The sequence below is a fragment of the Astyanax mexicanus genome, chromosome 11, assembly GCF_023375975.1.
Source record: "Astyanax mexicanus isolate ESR-SI-001 chromosome 11, AstMex3_surface, whole genome shotgun sequence".
Classification (NCBI taxonomy): Eukaryota; Metazoa; Chordata; class Actinopteri; order Characiformes; family Acestrorhamphidae; genus Astyanax; species Astyanax mexicanus.
Window position 1 is genome coordinate 2,977,176 of NC_064418.1, and position 22,471 is coordinate 2,999,646.

At 38.4% G+C, this 22,471-nt stretch overlaps 1 protein-coding gene across 1 annotated transcript; it reads left to right on the forward strand.

The window, feature by feature from the left end:
• Positions 1-16,711: 16,711 nt before the first annotated feature.
• olig2 (oligodendrocyte lineage transcription factor 2) lies at positions 16,712-18,916 on the forward strand. The gene is made up of 2 exons (XM_015601157.3): positions 16,712-16,840; positions 17,104-18,916. The coding sequence occupies exon 2, from the start codon at positions 17,160-17,162 to the stop codon at positions 18,033-18,035; it is 876 nt and encodes a 291-aa protein (XP_015456643.3). The 5' UTR covers positions 16,712-16,840; positions 17,104-17,159; the 3' UTR covers positions 18,036-18,916.
• The last annotated feature ends 3,555 nt before the right edge of the window (positions 18,917-22,471 follow it).

Sequence of the window (22,471 nt, forward strand, 5' to 3'; positions counted from 1 at the left end):
ACCAGCTCCAAGAACAGTATTCAATACTAGTTTCTTTTAGTCAAATGAGCATATTTACCTTATAGCAATATAGCAATATTTTGCAATCAAAAATATTCAGTCAAAAATGTAAAAAAAAAAAATATTTTTATGTTTGCCAATGAAATTTCTGAGTAATTCATACAGAACAATTACACATTTATTTTATTCCTAATTTTATAGTCATATTATGCCTTGTTGGTATGCCAGTTAGTATGCTAAAATTGTAATAGTTATTTTGTATGTAATTTTTCTTTGGAAAGCCATTTATTTGGTGATGAAAATAATAGTGAAGCAATGAAGACCTGCAAAAAATGTATTCAGTATTGAATATTTGTATTTCGGCCAATTTTTATTTTGTACAATTTTGGTTCCAGTCTAAGATTTTCATTTCTGTGCATATTTTATATTTTATTATATTGGCACTGACAGATAAAATATCTCCACCTGTTGTCATTCTTTTTCTTCTTCTATTGTTTAAATGATGATAATTGCCTACCTTAACTTTCTGTAATTGGTCTAAAAGTGTAAAACATGTCATTAGGAGAGACTTGACCTCTCTGATACAGTCTAAGGGAATTTATGATCATGAAATGTAAAAATTTTTCTTTTTGTAAAAACTGTTGTGTAGTGTCAGATTTATAACTGAAGACAGCTTACAAGGGCTTGGAGAAGCATTCTGTAAATGTTTAGTTTGGGCCCCAACACAAACTAGAATCGCCACACACTTTTGCCAAATGTTTGCCTCGCTAGATCTACCCCAGCCAACCGTAAGTGCTGTCAATTAGGAGCATTATGAGAAGGGCTTACATTATATAACACCTGCACACAAGCCTCAGATCACTTCATACAATACCCAGAGTCTTCCACTGGAATCATGTAATTATGTAATGACACCTACTGGACTTTATATCTGTGTCTGTGTCTTTTCTGTAGAAGAAATGAATCCTCCTTCACTAAGAGTCCAACCTGGCAGTCGGATAGATGAAGAAGGACAAAGAGGGATGGAGAGAGAAAGAGAAAGTTAAGAGAGAGATAGAGTGAGTGTGTGTAAGCTGTGTTTGCCATGTCCTCTTAAAGGTACTCCAGGAGATGAGAGGATCTTCTTAAAAACACAAACCTGCACTCTTCAGCTTGAGGGCCTTGTGTGTGTGTGTGTGTGTGTGTGTGTGTGTGTGTGTTTCAGATTCTCCATGGAGGGCTAAAAGCAGGCAGTAAATTATTTTGCTTGAATTGAGAGGACACAGTATTTATTTATTTCTTTTGTGAGAGGTCAGGGGCAAAAGAAGGGAGAGATGTGTGTGTGTGTGGCATCTTTGGTGGTCATCCCTTCTCTCACCCTAATATCCTGCCCCCCCACCCACACCCACACCCACACACACACACACATACACACACATACATACACACAAGTGTCCTCAGACCCCAGAAGCCTCCCCGCTAATTAACAAGAACTCAGGCCCTCCTTCTCCTGCATGGCAGTAAATATTCCCACACACACACACACACGCACACACACACATACACACACACACACACACACACATCCCTGCCCCAGATACAAGACCTCCGTCGCCCCTTCTCCATTCTTCTCTTTCTCTCCTTTCTGATTTTTATCGCCTCCCCTCGTTTTGTCCCGACTGCTACAGCCATCAATCATCCCATTAACCTATCGTGTTCGGGGAAACTCTCGGGAACGCCCCTCCCCTCCTCCAACCTCATCCCACACTCGCTCTCCCTCTCTCTCTCTCCATCTTTCTGTCTCACTCTCTCTCTTCCCTTCTCTCACATGCTCTGTCTCACCTTCTTTCTCTCTTTTTCATCTGCTCTCTTCCTAACTCTCTCTTTCTGTCTTGCTCTCTTATATGCTCTGTCTCACTTTCGCCCTCTCTTTCTCATCTCTCTTTCTCACTTTCTCTTTCTGTCTCGCTCTCTCAAATGCTCTGTCTCGCCTTCTCTCTCTTTGTCTTTCTCATCTGCTCTCTTCCTCACTATCCCCTTCTGTCTCGCTCTCTCTCACACGGTCTGTCTCACACGCTCTCTTTCTTATCTGCTCTCTGTTTCACACTCTCTTTCTTTCTCACTCTCTCTCACTCTTTCTCAAATGTTCTGCCCACTTTCTCTCTCTCTATCTCTTCTGCTCTCTCCTTCACTCTCTTTTTCTGTCTCGCTCTCTCACATAGTCTGTCTCACATTATCTCTCTCCTTCTCAGCTGCTCAATTCCTCACTCTCTCTTTTTGTCTCTTTCTTTCTCACATGGTCTCTCTTACTTTCTCTCTATTTTTAATCTTCTCTCTCTCTTTGTGTCTCACTCTCTCTCACACATGCTCCATATCACTCCCTGTCTTGCTTTTTCTCATCTGTTTTGTCCCTCACTCTCTTTCTGTCTCACACTCTCTTGCACTTTCTCACATGCTCTGTCTCACACTCTCTCTTTGTCATCTGCTCTCTGACTGTCTTACATACTTATGTTCTCTCTCACCTTTTCTTTTCACATGCTCTTTCTTTTGATCTTTCTCTTTATCGCCTGCTCTCTGCTCTCACTTTTTCTCTTTCTTGCGTATTCTCGCTCTCACCTGCTCTTGATATTACTGTTTTAAATTCTTTTGGTTTACTGTTTTTGTCTCATGCACTCTCATATTTTGTCTCACATTATCTCTTTCTGTATTTCATACGAAAAAGACAGAAAGAGATAATGTGAGACAAAATATGAATTTTCTTCACTTTTTCTCTCTTGCTCTCACTTTTTCTCTCTTGCTCTCACTTTTTCTCTCTTGCTCTCACTTGTTTCTCATATGTTCTGCTGGTCTGTGAAGGTCATGTAAAGACAGAAGAGGAGGGTGCAGGGCTGGAGGGCTGTTTTTTGGCGGGGTGTGTGTGGCGGGGGGGTAGTTTTTTGGAGAACACTCTGGGTGGTACGCTGGCCCCCAGCAGGAAGTACAATGCCCCCTGTATCTCAGTGCGACTCATAGCCTTGTTTTACAACAGGGGAGGAGACACCATCAATGCCCCAATGATGTGAACCACCCTGAGCTTATTCACAGTGACAAATGGGCTCCGCCAGCTCTAACACACACACACACACACACACACATGCACACACACTGTTGCTCACTGCAGTAAGCATTCCTAAGGTTAGCACAGTAAAAAAATTGTAATTATCAGGAAGCAAAAATATGTAAAAAAAATATATATATATTTTTTAAATAATTAAACTTTGATTATATGAAGTCTATTTCAATTTGTCATACTACCCATTCACCACATTTGCAGTTTAGCAGACTGTAGCACATTGTTTCATAAACTATTATCACACCAATTTTACCTTTACAGTACTGACAAAAAATGTAAAAAGTTGTCGGTCTGGTCCAGCAAATACAAAAACACATTCCTATGCTTTAACCCATGTCCAATTACTGATTTATGTGTATGTTTAACATGTATTCGTCACAATAAACAGCAAATTTATATTAATAATGGCCTTCTTTCTATATGGTGCAGCCTATGCTTAAATCCACTATGGGTTAATACCACATTACACACTGCAGACATTGCAGATTTGAAATAATCATATGTAATATATATGTAATACAACAGTAATTACACGTGTTATGTCAAAATCTAAAATTAAGGGCTGTATGCATGTAGACTTCATTTTATATTGAGTGAGGAGGATTTTAGGAGATTGAGACAGAAATATGCATGTGACCCTACTGATTCTTAAAGATTCATTTTCCTAATGTGCATGACAACACTAAAAGTTATGAAAAGTATTCACTTATTCATTACTCTGTAGGTAGAAGTATAGATACTAGGGTTTAAAATACTTTTGTAAAAGTTAAAGTATTAACTCAAGCGTTTAACTGTTTAAGTAAAAGTGTTTAAAAAAGAACTGGGTTTAAAACCACTTAAAGTATCAAAATAAAAAGTAATGTAAGGTGTAAAAATAAAGTCATTTTTCTAAAAGCCATAATGACTATAATGTTATATTAAAAATGTTGAAAATATAATTTGAGATGCACTAGGCTGCTAACTGTTTCAGCGCATATATGCTGATTGTAAATGAATGTATTTTAGTACAATATAAATATACAGTATTAGAGAAGTTTAGTTGGACTGGAGTTTGTCTGGAGTTTGTCTCTTGAGTCTCTGCACAGATCATCTTCATACTAGACTACATACATCTGCTATGTTCTTGCTGGACTGTGTGTGTGTGCAGGTGTGATGGATCACAGTATAAACCAATAGGGAGTCGGAATGGTATGTGCTTATACTTCTCTACATCCAATCACAATCAGATTCACTCTGAATCTGGATGGAGAGATTTATCTGGATAGGGGTTTTATTGAACGATGAGAAGCTGGAATGAAAACGAGCTGAAATGAAATAGGAGTAACGAGGCTGTTTTGTAAAATGTAAGGAGTACAAGCAAAAAGTAAGTCTGAATTATCTCCATATTTGCAGATTATTAGTTTATTGCAAAATTTGAATGCACTAATCTACCAAAATTTCTTAAAGAATGAACTGATAGAAATACTTGAAAATTACCTGAAATATAAAAATATATCACATTGACTTTAATTGACAGCGATGATATATACCGGATAGCAGCCTGTGAGATGTTTATGGCATCTGCATTTTCTCTCTCTTACCCTGTCTCTCTCTATCTCTCTCTCTCTTTCCATCTTTCTCTCCCTCTGTCTCTCTCTCTTTCTCTCTCTCTCTCTCTGAAGGCCCCTCCTTATCTGCCTCTCAGCAGGGCTGAATTGGTGTTGCTTTAATTCAATCAGCCGGCTCTTTTCTTGCGCCGCTCTTCGGAGGCCACAGCAGCCAAATGGCTTCATGACAACATAATTGCAAAAGAATTGAATGAGGGCCACCGCCGAAAAAAGGAGAAAGAGCCCAACGGCATTCCCCTGCAGTGATACACACAGTGGCACACACACACAGACACACACACACTTTAGACTGCCTTTATTCTGCTTCTTTTTGACGAGACTGTGAATGTCTTTAACAGCGGTGGCGGTTAAACACTGTAGAATGTGTAAGACTAAAGCAGAAAGCAGTGAATGAGGTTGGCAATGAAAAAAAAAAAGCCCTAATGACTGGCTTCTGTATAACGTTATGTGAGAGTGTGTAGTTTTGTAGTTTATGAATTGTCTAGATCTCAAGCTTGAGAGTGTTTCCCTTTTTTCTTTATTCCGTCTTTAAAACATCTGTGCAGATGTGTGGCGGTGGCAGACTGAGATACTTAACAGTACGTTCAGGGATGTAAATGTAAGTGTGAGTGAAAACAAGACAGGAACAAAGAGCCAAGGGCCACTTGGGCTGTGTATGACACACACACGCCCTCTCTTTCCCATTCATGTCTTCCCTTTGTCTGTGTCCCAATATTGCTCCATCTCTTGACTGCTGGATGACACGTTGGATAGGACTGCAGCCCATCTGTCTGGTTAAAGGGCAGAGTGTGTGTGTGAGAGAGTGTGTGAGTGTGTGTGTTGGAGTGTGTGTGAGAGAGTGTGTGAGGGTAGGATAGGATGCTGGAGAATAAGGGCAGAAGGTGGATGTAACAGGTGGAGGAGGGTTATTAGGGAATTAGGGGGTGAGGTTCGTTTTAGTAAAGCCCAGTGAAGAATAGAATACTTTAAAAGGATATTTTACTGTTTTTACACAGCCTAGTTTAAAAAAGTCTACTCTAGCATATAGAGAACCTCTAGCGTTCCTTAAAGAACCTTGTCATTCACATCACTTGTGGTATGTGAGGTGGAAGGATATTTAACACATTGAAAACATTGGAATATAATCAAGAGGAAGATGGATGATCACAAGACATCAAACCACCAAACTGAACTGCTTGAATTTTTACACCAGGAGTAAAGCAGCATAAAGTTATCCAAAAGCAGTGTGTAAGACTGGTGGAGGAGAACATGATACCAAGATGCATAAAAACTGTGATTAAAAGCTATTTACCTGTCTATGACATCACCTTTCACAACTTCTCACAGATATGGGCATTCCCAGGCCATCCCCTGAGGTTACAGGTTATGATCAATTTACAAACTGCTATCCCATGACTTTTGGCTTTTCAGTGTATACCAAAAAATGAGCAAATAGCAGACGTTTGGTGATATACTTGCAAATTATACCTGAACATATAGTTTTTTCTCCTTGTATTGTTGAATCTGTGCAGAAGTGTAAATTACACACAGTCACTATCAAAAATATTTTACACAATGATAATTATCAGCACTAAGCTTCCATTACTTGTTGTCTTGCAAATCTGATTCAGATCCAAATAAAAATCTCCAAACTGGTCTTGAATTATTTAATTAATTTTTATTAAGTGGAAAATTGAGCAAATTTGGTTTTCAGATTAATAACCAAATAATCACAGACTTGAAGTGATTTAAGTGGATGAATATGTCCTTACACATCAGTAAAGGACAGAAATGGGAATAAACGCAAGTAGAAGAAAATTAAAAAGACAGAGAGAGAGAGGGAGAGAGAGAGAGAGAGAGAGAGAGAGGGAGAGAAAATTGGTAATATACTTGTTTGGTAATACATATTGTTTTTGCTCCCTGTTTTGTTTGAATTTGTGCAGAAGTGTAAATAAGTTATTATACACCCAGTTTACACTGAGATAATTATCAGCACTAAGCTTTAATTACTTGTTAGTCTTGCAAATCTGAATCAAATCCAAATAAAAAACTTCAAACTGGTCTTGAATGATCAAATTAATTTGAGATGAGTGGACAATTGTGCACATTTTCAGTTTAATAACCAAATAATCACAGAAATAATCACAAATCTGTACATCATTTCAACACTAACTAAATTTAAAAAATATTTACATCACAAGTATTCTGCTACAAGCAATTTAACATACTTTTTGATGTACTTTACATTATTCATGTGAGAATTTAAATCGAGTACATTCAGTGCACTTTTCCTTTTTTCCGCTAATGCTCTTTTTTTTCATGCTGGAGGAGACAATAGTTTTGAGTTTAAACAGTTGGAGTACAGAGGGTGACGCAGAGGGCAGTCCCAATCACACACGATCACCATCTTCCCCCCAAAAACAAAACCACAACCTGCTCCTGCTCATGCGAGAGTGTGTGAGTGGGAGGAGAGCTATAAAGCTGCCAGCCCCCTCGTTAGACACTACGTGTGTTGGGGGGAGTGGTGGAATTTTCTCCCTAATGTATGCTAATGGACAGAGGAGAGATCAGGCCCTGAGAGAATCTGCTTTCACCCTGTCTCTCTGTCCTTTCCCCTTCTTTCCTTCCTCTCTTCTTTTTCTTCTTTTCCTATGCATATACGGTAGGCAGTGTGCGCCGCTCTTTGTGCTTCAAAATACTCTGGTTTACAATTAGAGGTCAAACCCTTGGTGTGTTGAAACAAAAAGAACAGAAGGCGTAGAATACAGTACTGTGCAAAGGTTTTAGGCACAAAGCAAATTACACTAATCCATTTATATCAGCAATATGACTGTTTGTACCTGAAAAAGCACTGCAAATGATTTGAACAGATGCAAATAAACATAAATACAGTAAAATGTAACAAGGAATTCTCATTTTTGTAAGCCAAGCTGAAGAACAAAGCATAGTTCAAAGCAAATTTCTCCTGGATGCTCCTCAGCCAGCATGTGTGTATATATATATGTTCATCAGCAGCTCACCTGATTTACCACATTTACCAATATATCAGACCAGGTGTTGAGAACTATGAATATGATGAGAACCAGAAATAACTCTATTAAACTCAGATGAGAAGAGATTAGGAGATTGGATTGTATTGTTTGTATTTGTTGTAAATTTAGTGTTTTTCTGAGCTAATAACCACTAATTGCTGAAATTCCCACAGGTGCCTAAAAAATTGCACAAATAATAAATAATAAATATGTCTGCTGAAAATAATTCATAGAAAATAACACCTTATTTTTGATAGTGACAGTGATTAATAATAGCTCAGTACCTTCAAATTTAGACCACTTTACAGCATAAAGGCTGCTTTTATGCAACTTTTAAAGAAAAGAAAGTACAAAAAAACAATAAAACCCTCATAGAAATCACATAGTGCCAAATATGAGTTTTCTTTTTTCATGAGGGATAGTGAAAGTCTTTAAAAACTTTCAAACTACATGACTAATGCTTCATTTAGCATTTAGAAAATCCGTAGATTATCCTACACTCATGCTCAAATGCAAAAGCAATTACTCCTGTGAATATTAAATTGAATTAAAGCAAAAGTAAAAATACCAAACAATAACCATTGCAAAACTAAACTAAAAGAGCAAAACAAAGAGCTGTTTAATTGATGTATTCTATTGCTATTACACAAAACCCTTTTATTGCCATTTTTTAAGATTTATTTTTTTTGTCAGTTTAATTTTTTGACATAATGTGATTATAGCAGTTCTGTACACTGCATCAAAATTTTGCCAAAAAAGTCCTTTTAAACCTCACCACTTATACAGGCTACAAGTGTATGTGATACAAAACTAAAAAACTTTTCGTCTGCAGTAAAATACGTTATTGGATAACGGTGGAAAAAGCGATTTATCGTCGATTTATCAAATTATGCCCCGTGTCTCCCAGTCTGAAGGATGTTTGGACAAAATTTCTGGATCTCGGAACGCTGTACGAGAACGGAGGTGTGCTTTTCATTAAAAGTAAGAACTTTTTCATCATGTTTTACTACAACAAAAGTCCATTTTACACCTGAGTTCTCCTTTAACGAGCAATTTATGCAGAAATCCAAGTAATCCCAACAGGTTCATATACTTTTTTCTTTTTTTCTGCTATAAGTATAAGTAGAAATCTATCAAATAAATCTATCATTAAATAAATGTAACTCATTAACACCAAACTCACACTTTCGTTGCACACACACACACACTTATCACCCCCCCCCCCCTCCCCCCCCCCCTTCCAGGAGGATCAGGGGAGCAGGTTGTGGAAACATTTGTAACATTTGGTGAGAGCAAATCCGACAGCTTTCTCTTGAAAAGAAGCAGCAACCTTCAGAAAGAGGCTTCACTTCTCCTCCAGCACACACACACACACACACACACACACCACGTCCCCAAACCCTGGCCTGGAACCCAGTGGCCCGAGCACACACGGCCTGCAAATCCCTCCTTTATCCACCCGCAGCCAGATGGGGCGGCTGGAATAATAGGCAGAGCCCAATGAGCCCCCATTCAATTTGTCCTGGAGTGTAAAGGAGCTTGTAAGCCGCTCCATTTGAGCAGGGTGTAATAGTAGCCAGGGGAGCCGAGGCTACGTTAAGACTTAATTACCTACTAATGGCTGTTGTCGGGACAAAAGCCTCGCATACAACCCAACAACGCACAGTTCCATCAGAGCAGAGAGAAAGGACAGAGAGAGAGAAAGAACAGAAAGAGATCATGTGTAAAAGTGTGGGTGAAACTGTATCACCAGAGGTTTACGTTTTTTTATACGTTTACAGCATAATAACAGCATAATAACCCCTGGACACTACACTACGCACCTAACTTAAATACAATACTTGCACATGTTTATGTTTAATATTGTCATATCTGCTGATACCCCCTATACTTAATTTATTCTTTTACTACACCACCTCATATCTACGACGGATTACTTCCACACTTTCTATAGTTTTTTGTATTTTTATATTTATGTATATATTTTTAAGTCTCAGTTTAGAATCTTATAGTTTAGAGTCTTGTATCCCTCACTGTGCTCTTGTATTGTACTACACTTATTGTTTGTTTCTACTGTTCTTAAATATGATGGTTCCTCACAGATTCTTAGCTCTAAGAGATTGTGTGACAATGTATTTTACAAGATATACCCCCCTAAAAGAACATTTTAGCAAATATCGAGGAATGTTCATGTTAAACATCACCGTAAAGTACTTTTTGTCTTCTCCTACTCTAGTTTTAGGTTTTCAATTACATTTTTTTGTTTGAAAAAGTTTGAAAATTTGTCAAAGGATTCCCTGTCCGCTTCCCTGTCATCTTAAGATAGCTGCCCTTTAATGAAAGTAACCATAGACATTAGTGAGATCCCAACATTTACACTGTTTTATTTTCAAAGGACTGAAGACGGCATGTTCAGCAATTATTAATCTCAATTTCACTGCTGTAATGCTGTAATTAAAATTTAAAAAGAAATCTGTAAAAAAACATGTATCTATTAAACATAACAAGACCCCCCCAAAAAAACTAAAATCTATTTAAAACATTTGTAAGTAAAAATGGAAAGAGATTAAGTTGGGGAAAGGATTTCTCTGTATTCTGAAAACTTAAAAACAAGAAAAAATTTGCTTAATTCAAGTTTTTGGATGAGGTACAACCAAAAATCTAAATTGACTTGAATTGAATTGAATTAAAAGTGAGTGAAACTCACTCTTTTGCTATATGGCCTTTAGGTCAGATACACCAAAATACATATCCTGTTTTGTTATATCTGACAAAGGTCTTGAAGCATAGTCTGAAGTCGTGTAAATATGATAATTTTCAAAAAATAGAAGTCTTTTTAAAAGGTTTTGAGGCCCAAAAGACACACATGATACGTTTACGAGAAGTTTAAAGAAAATAAAACAAATTTAAAACATCTTATTTACCTCAAAGAACCATCCCTTAAAATATTCTACTGTAAGAAATACAAAAAATCTTTATTTTTAGTGAGACTAAAAAAGGAAAAGCGTGATCATGGTACACTCTACTCCTCTATGTCACAGCTTTAACACAAAAGAAAAAAGGATGGTTTGAGCAGAGAGGGAAAGTTCTCTCACTCCGTTCTGTTTCCTCCCCCTTTTTTCTTTATTCCTTTCTTTTTATTTTGGAGGAAGATTAGCAGGATTAAGAGAGGCTCACATATGCTCGTCCTCACCATTGGTATTCACCGCAACACTGAACCAACTGCCACCCAGACAGAGAGAAAGAGATGTTTTGCTGGGAATGACGAAAAAATAGACTCTGAACAAATTGGAGAGGGTGTAAAGTGTGTTCACCCCTCACACTCTGAGGGTCTGTATTGTGGGAGCAGAAAGGTAAACACTCTTTAGGCACTTTCATTCAGTCACTCTCTTGGTACATTCTTGGACACATGTCTGAAAGTGTCCCACTGTGATATAAAAGGACATGGAATTAGATATTTGTCAGTGCTCTGCTTTAATAGTACAGAGAAATTATTTAACACTTCACTGAAATCTTTATCAATAACATATCCAGCTCAAAATGATCAGAGCCTATTTGCTTATCTGCTAAATCGGTTTAAAAATATATAATTAATATATAATATAACTTTAAAATTCTAGATATACAGTGCAACATATTTGCTCCTTTTTAATGCAGTAAGCTTAAGATCTATAAAACAGATTAGGCTGAAAGTTCTTTTTTTATACTTTATTTTCAGAAAACTTATGTAAATTTTGTAAAGTGTATTTTTTCTTTTTTTCCTTTATTTATCCTCCTTTATTTTCTCTTTCTTCTTTCCCATCTCTTCTTCTCTCTCTTTTCTTTCTCCACTTCACCTGTGCCATGTCTACTTGTCTTGTGTAATGTTGTGTAACTCATAATTAAAATAAAGGTAATTATTTGCCCCTTTTTGTACGATTTCTCTTGTTTTTTCTCTTGAAATTCGATGTACTGAAAGTGCCAGTACTGAGTACTGGTGTATTAGGGTACTTCAAGCACTCTCTGTACCGGCAAATAAAATTTAAACAACACTGGGGATTTTTGACCCATCACTTACTTAATATTTCTAGGATGCCTATAGGACTCTGGACATTTTAAAAATATAAATCTTCATCTCTTTTTATCATTAGTTGATTTACTTGGGGTCATTGCTTTGGGTCATTGTCTTGTTGCATTACCCACCATTTCTTTAGCTTCATTCTTCAGCTGTTCTTGTTTTGATACATCTTTGAATGTATTGTTTCCTTAGTGATCACAGGTGCTCAGGCCCTGAAGCTACAATCAGCTTTGAAACATGATGCTCCCCCCACCATGCTTAACAGATGAGATTTTGGTGTTTGTGTGTAGTGTGTTTCCTCCAAATATACTACATTTGTGGATTAAGTTACACTTTTGCCTCAGCTAAGTTCAGGTAAAAGCCAATTTTATGATTTTATTCCTTATATTTTGACATTAGCAGATTTACTTAAATATGTTTTATATTTCCTTTTACAATTACATTTTACAATTATGTTTTTCAGTTATGTTCCTTATCAAACATGAAAGCTTTTTTTGTAATGCTTGAATAGAAATTGCCTAAAATCCTGGTCTGTTAAAGGGTTAAACCCCTAGGCAGGTGGTTAAACACAATGCCAATATGTTCATTGTTATCTACACCACTGACAATAATTCTCTCCAGGAAATAAAACTGTGTGTATTTGCTTATTTCTGTCAGCAATGGCTGCAACTTATAATAACTAAATAAAATTATTAAAATGAGCATCCACAAACATTTGGACAGATAGTGAGAATGAATCTCGGTCACTTAGCTAAAGTTAATGCTTTAATAAAATGTATCTAAACACAAACACACAATCTGCAGGTCATTATCTCATAAACCTATAATGAAAAGAGGAGAGAGGCTGCCTGAGCCAGCATTCACAATTAACACCCACATTCATTTCAACACCAACCAACACACACACACACACACACACACACACACACACACACACACTCATCCATCCACACACACTCATCCATCTACAGGTGGCAAAAGCTCTCTCTCTCTTTTTTCTCCCCCTCTCCTAATGGGAGAACCCCATCCAGTGATTAGCAGAGATAAGCAGGTGTGTATATGCTAATGACTTCTGCATTAACACCTTTCATTTTCTGCACCTGAACTGTGAAGTTTGGAAGCAGTCTGTTGGCCTGATGCCTCCACTGCTTTTCTGCCTTCCTGTAGAGTAGAAGTTGGACTGCACTGGAAGTTAGCGGTTTACCAGTGATCGAAAAATTTAATGTGACAATATAAAACTAAAATAATTAATAAATAAAAATAAATTCCTTATAGAAGGAGCTTCCAGAGACATCCACCCATTATCACATCCTTTATATTACTGCATTGCATCCACTGGAGGGGATTTTCTTCATTAAAGGAGCACCTAAACGGAAACTTTATCAAGTTTTTTGACCTGTAGGAGAAACCTACTGTATTTAGACTGCAACCCTGGGACCTTTCTCTACTGGAAAGGTCACACCTTTTGAACAATGTTTAGTAGGAGTGGCATAGAGGTCATTTTAATATGTATTGGAATAGATATATAGAAGATAGAAAATGATTAAGTTTTCTTTACCTACAGAGTACATCCTTATAATTTATTGCAAGTAGGGGCACCATATTGTGCACTCAATTTGCTGTTCTAGCTCGAAGGCCACCACTACTGCACTTTATTGCAGCCATGGGGCTCCTGGGACTACCTCTGAGACTACCAGTACAGTAATCTGTAATTTGGACTGGGTTTAGGGAGGAAAATCTAACTTTTTTTCTGAAGTGAAGCTGGACTACACTGGACATTGCTGAACACTGGACTCTGCTCCGAACACACCTGGTTCAACTACTCAGCTGATTAACAGCCCATTGTTTAGTTAAAGTGGGTGTGTTAATGCAGGAAAAAAAACACTAAAATGTGCAGGGCAGTGGGATTGGGGGACCAGGTTTAAGAAACACTGATTTAGACCGAGATCAGCAAAGAAAATCATCTTAAACTTCATCTCCAGTGAAGCTGGAACACCATATATAGACATAGGCTCCGCATAACCTGCCTCCTGGCACCTGCTGCTATGCTATGCGGAGTCTATGTATGTACAGTATATATGTCTATGTTATTTTCAGTGCAGTAATGGCAGCGCTTGGAGCTGAAAGCTAGCGTAATGGGATGTAAACAGAGGTTTTTAATATGTTTTAATAAGTAATGTGTCCTTTTTATATTAATGTCTCGTTTTAAATGTCAGGGCTCTCTGGATTCTATATGGAGGTGTGGAGCTACTTTGAGCTGGATAACGGTGGGAAAATGGACTTATCGGGGTAAATTATGCTCCGTGTCACCCAGTCTGAAGGGTGTTTGGAAAACTGTTAAAATTTCTGGATCTCGGAACGCAGTGGAAGAACGGAGGTGTACTATTCATCAAAGATAAGAACTTTTAATCATGTTTTACTGCAACAAAAGCACATTTTAAACCAGAGTTCTCCTTTAAAGCAGGAAGTAGGAAAACATGAGTATGCCAAGGTTGAGAAATTTAGATTTAGATCGAGTTTAGGGATGAAAATCTAATTTTTACTCCTGTCTTTTTGTTTTTCTGAGGAGTGCACCTTGCTGCAAACAGAGAGATGATATTGAGCACAAGCAGCCTGTGTCCTTAATTAGCCCAGAGGCAACATGCTCAAAGAGTCTGGCTTACTAAAGCCCTCCTCTGCCTCTGTAATTGCTCCCCAGGCAGTTGTCAGTCAGAGCGTGAGTGTGTATGTGTGTATATGGGTTGGTGCATTGGGTTGATGCGTGTGTGCGCGCGCGTGTGCGTGTGTGTGTGTATGATGCGCAGGGTCTTTTTCCTGGTTGACATTTGAGATAATCGTATGCGGCTGAGCTGAAGCGCAGCAGCTACTCTGTTCTTCCTCTGCTGCTGCAGCTCTCCGTGTTCATAATCCAGACAGTTTCAGCATATATTACCATTTGGGTCCACTTAACAAGTGCGATTACAGGAATTTATAATGAACGGAGCCCAACTCCGGTGATTAAACCCCAACTTCTCCCCGGTCTTAAACCGCCTCATTAGCATAAGCTTATTTAGTGCGAGTAAACAAGCAAACAGACGGGACTGTCCGCGCGGGAAACAACCAAACAACAAGCGCTCGCGCGGTGCGACTAAATAAATAGATGCATTTAAAAAATAATATTAATAACAAAATAAAAATATGCTAATGACCTTGATTAGGTGAGGGCTCTACTCTAAAGTCTGAGAGAGGCAAAGGACTAAAGGAGCATACGGGTTACCTGTGGAGAAGAGCTGATCAACTCAAACCTCTTACACGTACAGCTTTAAGACAGCTTTTCTTTTCTTTTTATCTTTTCTTTTCTTTCCTTTCTTTCTTTACTCCACTCTTCGACACTGCGCCCCCTTGGGTGCTTCTGACTTTCTGATGAAGTGAATCAAGCGAGAATACTTAACCAAAAAAAAACAAGTCCAGCTGTTTACTCTAAATGCAATATAATATACAGTCGCTTTAAGACAGTCGAAAAAATGTAATATACAGTAATAAGGACAAGAAGAAGAAGAAGAAGAAGAAGAAGAAGAAGAAGAAGAAGAAGAAGAAGAAGAAGAAGAAGAAGAGAATGATTTAAACTATCCAAAACCAGTTTTTGTTGTTAAACAAGCTTCTGCATTCTGGATAAAATAACAAACATTATTCGAAATGATTGTGTAATATTGTAGGAATGATTACATAATCATGTACATGTACAACTGGCTTTAAGCACAGGGCCGAGCCCGTTCCCTTTACTCATTTTCAAAGAAAACACTATAATAATAATAATAATAATAATAATAATAATAATAATAATAATAATAATAATAATAATAATAATAATAATGTAATTACTATATCGTACACTAAACACAAGGAAACTCCATTTTAAACTGACAAATAATATTTATATAATTTAGTAAAATAATAATTTCATATAATTTATTTAAAAAAAGAAAATGAAGATTCGACTGCAATTGCAATAAACAAAATATATTTAATAAAGCATATATTGTTTTTCAGTGCATTGAATTGGCATTCTTTTATTTTTTTCAATCACTTGATCTTAATGTAACTCAATATAAAAAAAACGTTTAATCGCATGTCTTAATACGTACAGATCAAAGGGCTTAAAAATAAAGAGATTTTTTGTGTGACTCTGTCATTTTATTGGTGCACAAACTCGTCTCACACTCATCATTTACAATCTGGGCACCCTGTTTAGTTAGGCCTCTCTCCCTCTCTCTGATTAGAACCGTTAAATCAGTTCTTCACGCTTCGTTTATTAAATCGTTTTAATCGCGTTCTAACGGCTGAAACCGGTCGCGCGCGCCATCAGCTGTCAGGCGCCCGCAGGGGTCGCAGGGTTAAAACAATAAGCGCTGCGCTGCGCGCGCGTGTTTGTGCGCGCACGCGCGCGTGTGTGTGTGTGTTTGTGTGAGTGAGTTCGCACTGAGTCTTTATTAGTAACGTGTAAATTCGAAACACAAGATTTATTTATTTATTTATTTACGGCATATCTTATTTTTTTAAATAAAACGTTTCCTCTCATTTAGGCTATCTAAAATAAATCTTTTTTTTTATTTAAACACTTTAAACACAAAAAAATATAATCAGAAGTTCTGTTTGCTCGGCTGGTTATGGTGTTGGTTGGTTGGTTTGGTTTATCTGATGCTCTCTGATCTGAATTCGAGCGGCGCCATATGCGGAGCGGCTCTGATTTAGTTAATGAAGCTTCGTTTCTCTGTAATGACATCAGATTTGCCCCCCCCCCCCCCCCATCCCTCCTCAACACACCCACCAACCCACCCACCTCTCCCAAGCCCTCCCCTCCGCCAGTTCGCACGCAGCCCATTGGTTCTCAGAAGAAGAAAAAAATAACTCAGTCACATTGTCCCGTTGACTTGGGCCCAGGTGGCGGGGGGCGCGAGCGCTTATAAAACACCCGCGCCACTCCTCTCGTGCCAAACGCGCCGTCACGGACTCACACACGGAATAACAACAACAAAGTGAAACTTCTAACAAAACAACGCAGAACAGGAAAGGCGCGAGGTGCATGCGCTTCCAGGTAAGTTTCTACTCGCGTGCATTTAAAAAAAAAGTTTGCAGAGCGTGTATGTATATGAAAAAAAAATATATATATATATATGGTAAAATAATAATGTGATTAGGTCTGTGTTAGAAAACAGTAAGTTTGCAAAGTTTTTGAGCTCGCGAGAGAACCAACTCATCACAGAATTTGCAAACCGTGTTATTATTATTTTATCGCGTAAACTTTTAAATTCCTGTTGGTTAAAATTGGTTTCTTTATTTCTTCCTTCGTTTTTACAGACACTGTAAGATTCAAGTGACCTACTGAGCTTCTGAAAAGCCGAATCACGCACACCATGGACTCCGACACAAGCCGCGTGTCCAGCCGCCCATCCTCCCCCGAAGCGGATGACATGTTCCTCTCCTCCGCCATGAAGAAGTCTGCCGGTTTCTCGGGCGCCGTGTCCTCCACGCAGGGCGACTCCCTGGCTGATCTGGGCGGCGGGGAAGGGCGCACACTCTCCTCCCTCTCGGGCATCGGTGATGACTGCGCCAGCGCGCTGGCCCTTAAGATGTTCTCCAAAAAAGATCGCAAGCTGCTGTCTGAAAACGAGCTTCAGAACATCCGCCTAAAGATCAACAGCCGCGAGCGCAAGCGCATGCACGACCTGAACATTGCCATGGACGGGCTGCGCGAGGTCATGCCGTACGCGCACGGGCCCTCAGTGCGCAAGCTCTCCAAGATCGCCACACTGCTGCTCGCGCGCAACTACATCCTGATGCTTAGCAACTCTCTCGAGGAGATGAAGCGGCTCGTCAGCGAGATTTACGGCGGCGGCGCGAGCGCGGCAGCGGCGGCAGCTGCGGCTGCAGCAGCCGGAGGAGCGGCGAGCGCGACGGCAGCGGGTGCGGCGGGCCATCACCCCGCCTTCCACCCGTCCGCGTGCGGCGCTCTGGCCCACGCGGCGCCTCTGCCTGCACACCCGGTGGCCTCACACGCTGTGCATCACGCGCTACTCCAGCCCACATCAGCCAGCGCGCCCGGCCTGTCCGTGGCCTCCGTGCGCGCGCACCACGGACTGCTCAAGGCTCCTCCCGCGGCCTCAAGCTTCCAGCACTGGGGGGCAGGCATGCCGTGCCCATGCAGCATGTGCCAGGTTCCCCCGCCGCCACCGCACGTGACCGGCATGAGCGCCGTGACCATGACGAGGCTCGCGGGCGACTCCAAATGACTAGCATATCCTCAACTGACCCGTACTCAAATACACTGAAAAACGTGAAAATAGTGTGTTGAACTGTACCTGGCAAGAAGACCTGAGCGCGAGACCAACCCAGAAACGCAAAACAGTGTAATATGACGTCAGTGATAAAGCCCTGTAGAAATATTGTGGTGATTTTAGTTTTACACATTTTAATGAGGCAAAATCAGTAAGGATATGTTGACGTAATATATTTTATTTAAGTAAAAATTATGTCAGGTAAATTTAAAGCACTATTTTAGGTCCAACGAAGTTCAATTGGCAATTTGAGTATTTTTTCTCATGGTAAGAGAGAAAGTTGTTGGCAAGGAGACACATAACATTTCTATGTAGTTTATCATGACTGTGAACGTGCCTATAACTGTTCAGCCAACTTTTCAATATTATTATTATTAGACACACTCCAGGCGAATTCACTTGTTCCTTTCAGAGAGACCAGCGTTGTTGATGTGTATCTCAAGTGTGTAAATACATTTTGTAAATATGTAGACAGTGTTTGTACAGTATGAGAGATTTTATATCAGGAATGAACCCCCATGCTTTGGGCTTTCAAAAGAGCCTGAAAAATGTATAAGTTCATATTGCACCCTCTTTCTTTCTTTCTCTCTCTCTCTCTCTCTCTCTCTCTCTCTCTCTCTCTCTCTCTCTCTCTCTCTCTCACTCACTCTCTTTTTCTCTCTTCATTTTTTGCTTTTGCCCTACTCTGTCACTGACCGACGCAAAGAATGATCATGTTTTATTTTTTATAAAGGTGTGAAGGAATATTTATTTACTTATTTTCGACTGTATTTCGGAATGAATGATGGATGATGTGGACTTGTAAATGTAGAACAATAAAAAAAGTTTTAATTGAACGCTTTTGCTCGTGCTTTGCCTTTTCTTTCAGTCAGCTCTAAGAAATGCTGGAAAATTTTCTCCAGGCCCATTTAAAACGTGACATTCATATTAAATTCATCAAAATAAAAAGAAACAATTTAAGTTTATAATAATTCAGAATTCTCAGATGTGTATCTGTTTTATATAGACTTGTTTTCTGGACTCCTTACTGAATGAAATTGAGTTACAGAAAGTGTAAAACAGCTCACATTTTGAGCTTACAAAATTCTTAATATTATTATTTTATATGAAATATGTTATATGTTATATTCTTAATTTTGAAAACGATTACATATATATCCTTGAAGAGCCCAGACCCAGAATCCCAGAATCACAAAACCAAACACATATTAATAAAATTGTCATTAAAAAAAAAAAAAAAGTGACGTGGGATTGAATTATATCCAATAGTAAAATAGTGTTTATAGTGAGAGCAAAAAACAAAAAACAAAAAAACTTATATACACATATTTCTATATTGCTTTTTAATATTTTCAACAGTAATAATAATAATAATAATAATAATAATAATAATAATAATAATAGCATATTGTGGTTTTAACTTCTTCTTAAGTTTGTTAAATAAACTTGTCTCTACTTACAAATAAATTAATTAAAATGCATTTAAAATACAAGTCGATTTTTTTTCGTTCGAAAAACGAAACCGTTTTATTTAACTGAATTATTTAAAGCAGAAAAAAACTCTTTATACTAACTCTTTTAAGTCTTTTGCGACTTTTTTTCTGGATAATTGTGTACGGGCATTATTTAGGCACGGAATTAATTGAGTGTTGCTTGTTTATTAGTATATTAAATTAATTAACTGATTAAAGTTAATTAACTTTGATAAAGTATCTTAAACCAGTTAATTTGATACTTCAAATAGAAGAGATGAAATGATGTTGATTAGGGATTGAATTGGATGACAGAAAGCGCATCTGAGAAGCTTTGTAAAATATGCAGAGGAAGGGCAGCCAGCGCGCCGCGGCAGAATAAATAAAGGAGTATATATCGGAATAACTAAACACCGGCAGCTGGATGGCAGCTTTTCCGTTCTGTTGTAATGTTTTCCAAGAGTCTTTCGAGCTGGAACGATATGGAGCAAAGCTGCTGTTTGAATATTCATATTTAGCATTTGTTTATTTTCCTCTCTGTGTTTTAGCATCTGACTTTGGCGAAATTCAGAGCACGGAAAGTCCTACAAAATCCAGAGGACACTTCGGGGAAGCGCGAGAGGAGTTCAGTTTGGTGTTTGTTGCCTTTTTAGTGAAGTAAGATACCTTTTGTAAGGTAATGCCACTTTACTCAAGGTTATATGTATGAGTGTTTTTACCTGAAAAAAATCACTACATATGATTTGAACAGATGCAAATAAACATACACACAGTAAAACGTAACAAGGAATTTTCATTTTTAACTAAGTATGTTATATCCTGTGAGCCAAGCTGAAGAACAAATTGTAGTTCAAAGCAGATTTCTCCTGGATGCTCCTCAGCCAGCATGTGTATATGTTCAGTTCCGTCAGCAGCTCGCCTGAGTTACCAAATGTACCAATTTACCAAACCAGGTGTTGATATGATGAGAACTAGAAACAACTATATTAAATTCAGACGATGAGAGATTATGAGATGTTTTAAGGAAAACAGGCATGTAAAAGCTCTGCTTTTTGTAAAATTGCTGTTTTTATTTATTGCAATGCTGTAATGTGTTTTACTGAGCTAATAAACACTTACTTCACAGATAAGAAGCTTTTTCTTCACTGAAATTCCCACATGTGCCTAAAACATTTGCACAATACTGTACATTGACTAGTGCTTTGTTGACCTGATTGGGCACAATATTAGGGGAAAAGCAGCAACGGAAACAATGCAACAAACTTTCAACAAAAATTCCCCTCAGTTTTATCAGTCACTTTCATTTTTTCTTTATTCATTCAATTATCTCAACAACTGTCATAGCCCCACTTCCCCCAAATATAGTCCAAGTTTCTAACGTAGTTTCTTGTACTTAGATTTATTTCCCTATAGCCAAAAATCAGTTTAACTTAAAGAGGGAAAATCCTACAAGTTGGACTGAAGATTGAGTTAAACAGAAGCGAGCAGGCTGCTAAATGTCTTGTCTCCCTTTTCAAACATCTGCTTGTTAGCAATCATCGCCGCCTAGCCCATTTGCTCCGCGTAAAATGCAATTACCCCCGAAAGGTAATGAGAATTACACGCTATCGCGTTTCCAAATTAATCACCGCGCACCTCCCCCGCCGACCCCTCCGACAGCACCCCCACATTAATAAGGATCTCCATTTTGCTCCTAGAAGGCCATTCAAAAGCCACTAATAGGCTACACTGCTAATTATCCGATGCTAACGGTGGGAGAAGCAGGTAGCGGAAAGTGTGTCATTAACAGTAATAAACAGCGTTTTAGGGGTTAAAAGTGTGAGAACAAAAAGCAGATATTGGATTATGTAAATACGGTGGGTTAATGTTGAGGAGCTGGTGCCGTGACGCTTTTGAACTGTGTTAATTATACTGTGAGTGTGTGTGATTTTGTTTGAACAGTGTAGTAATTGCTGCAGAGCGGTTAGCACTGCATAGAGAGGCTAAATTCTCTTACAACAGAGTTCTCATGAAGAGCTGTGAAGGCTAATTGGTTACACTGGACTCTGGTTGGATTTCTCCTTCACATTTGCGTGGCTGAACCTGTGTTGAAGACACAAGAATAAGAGACCTCTTCAGTTTCTGAATCAGTTTCTCTGATTTTGCTATTTATATGTTTATGTTTGAGTAAAATGAACACTGTCGTTTTATTCTAAAAACTATGAACAACATTTCTCCCAAATTCCAAATAAAAATAGCATTTAGAGCATTTATTCACAGAAAATGAGAAATGGCGGAAATAACAAAAAAGATGCAGAGCTTTCAGACCTCAAATAATATAAAGAAAACAAGTTCATATTCAAAAAGTTTTAATTGTTCAGAAATCAATATTTGGTGGAATAACCCTGGTTTTTAATCACAGTTTTCATGCATCTTGGCATGTTCTCCTCCACCAGTCTTACACACTGCTTTTGGATAACTTTATGCCTTTACTCCTGGTGCCTTTGTAATTTTTCTTATAAAAAGAATTTAGCTCACAGTACATAGATTTTAACTCTCATGTTCTTTCATGGATGGACCTTGGGAGGGGAAAAATTCAGCCCTCTCCAAGGGCAACAGTCGGTCTTTTCTAAAACTCACAGATTGTGCTGTTTACGGTTTGAATATTCATGGTGCATCTTCTTGTGTGTCTGTTTGTGTGTGTGTGTGTGTGTGTGTGTATGTGTGTGTTACACTTACATTTCAAACCCATTCTCAAATCCCCTGGTTCAGTCCAGATGCAGGCCTTTTCAGACACTGGGCCGTGTTGGTGCAAAGGATTAGACAGAGGGGATTGGAGCAGTGCATCAAAGGTGGTGTAAAACACCAAATGAAAGAAAAGAAAAAAGAAAAGAGAAAAAATAAACAAATAAAAATACAAATACAAAGTGCATCTGTGGC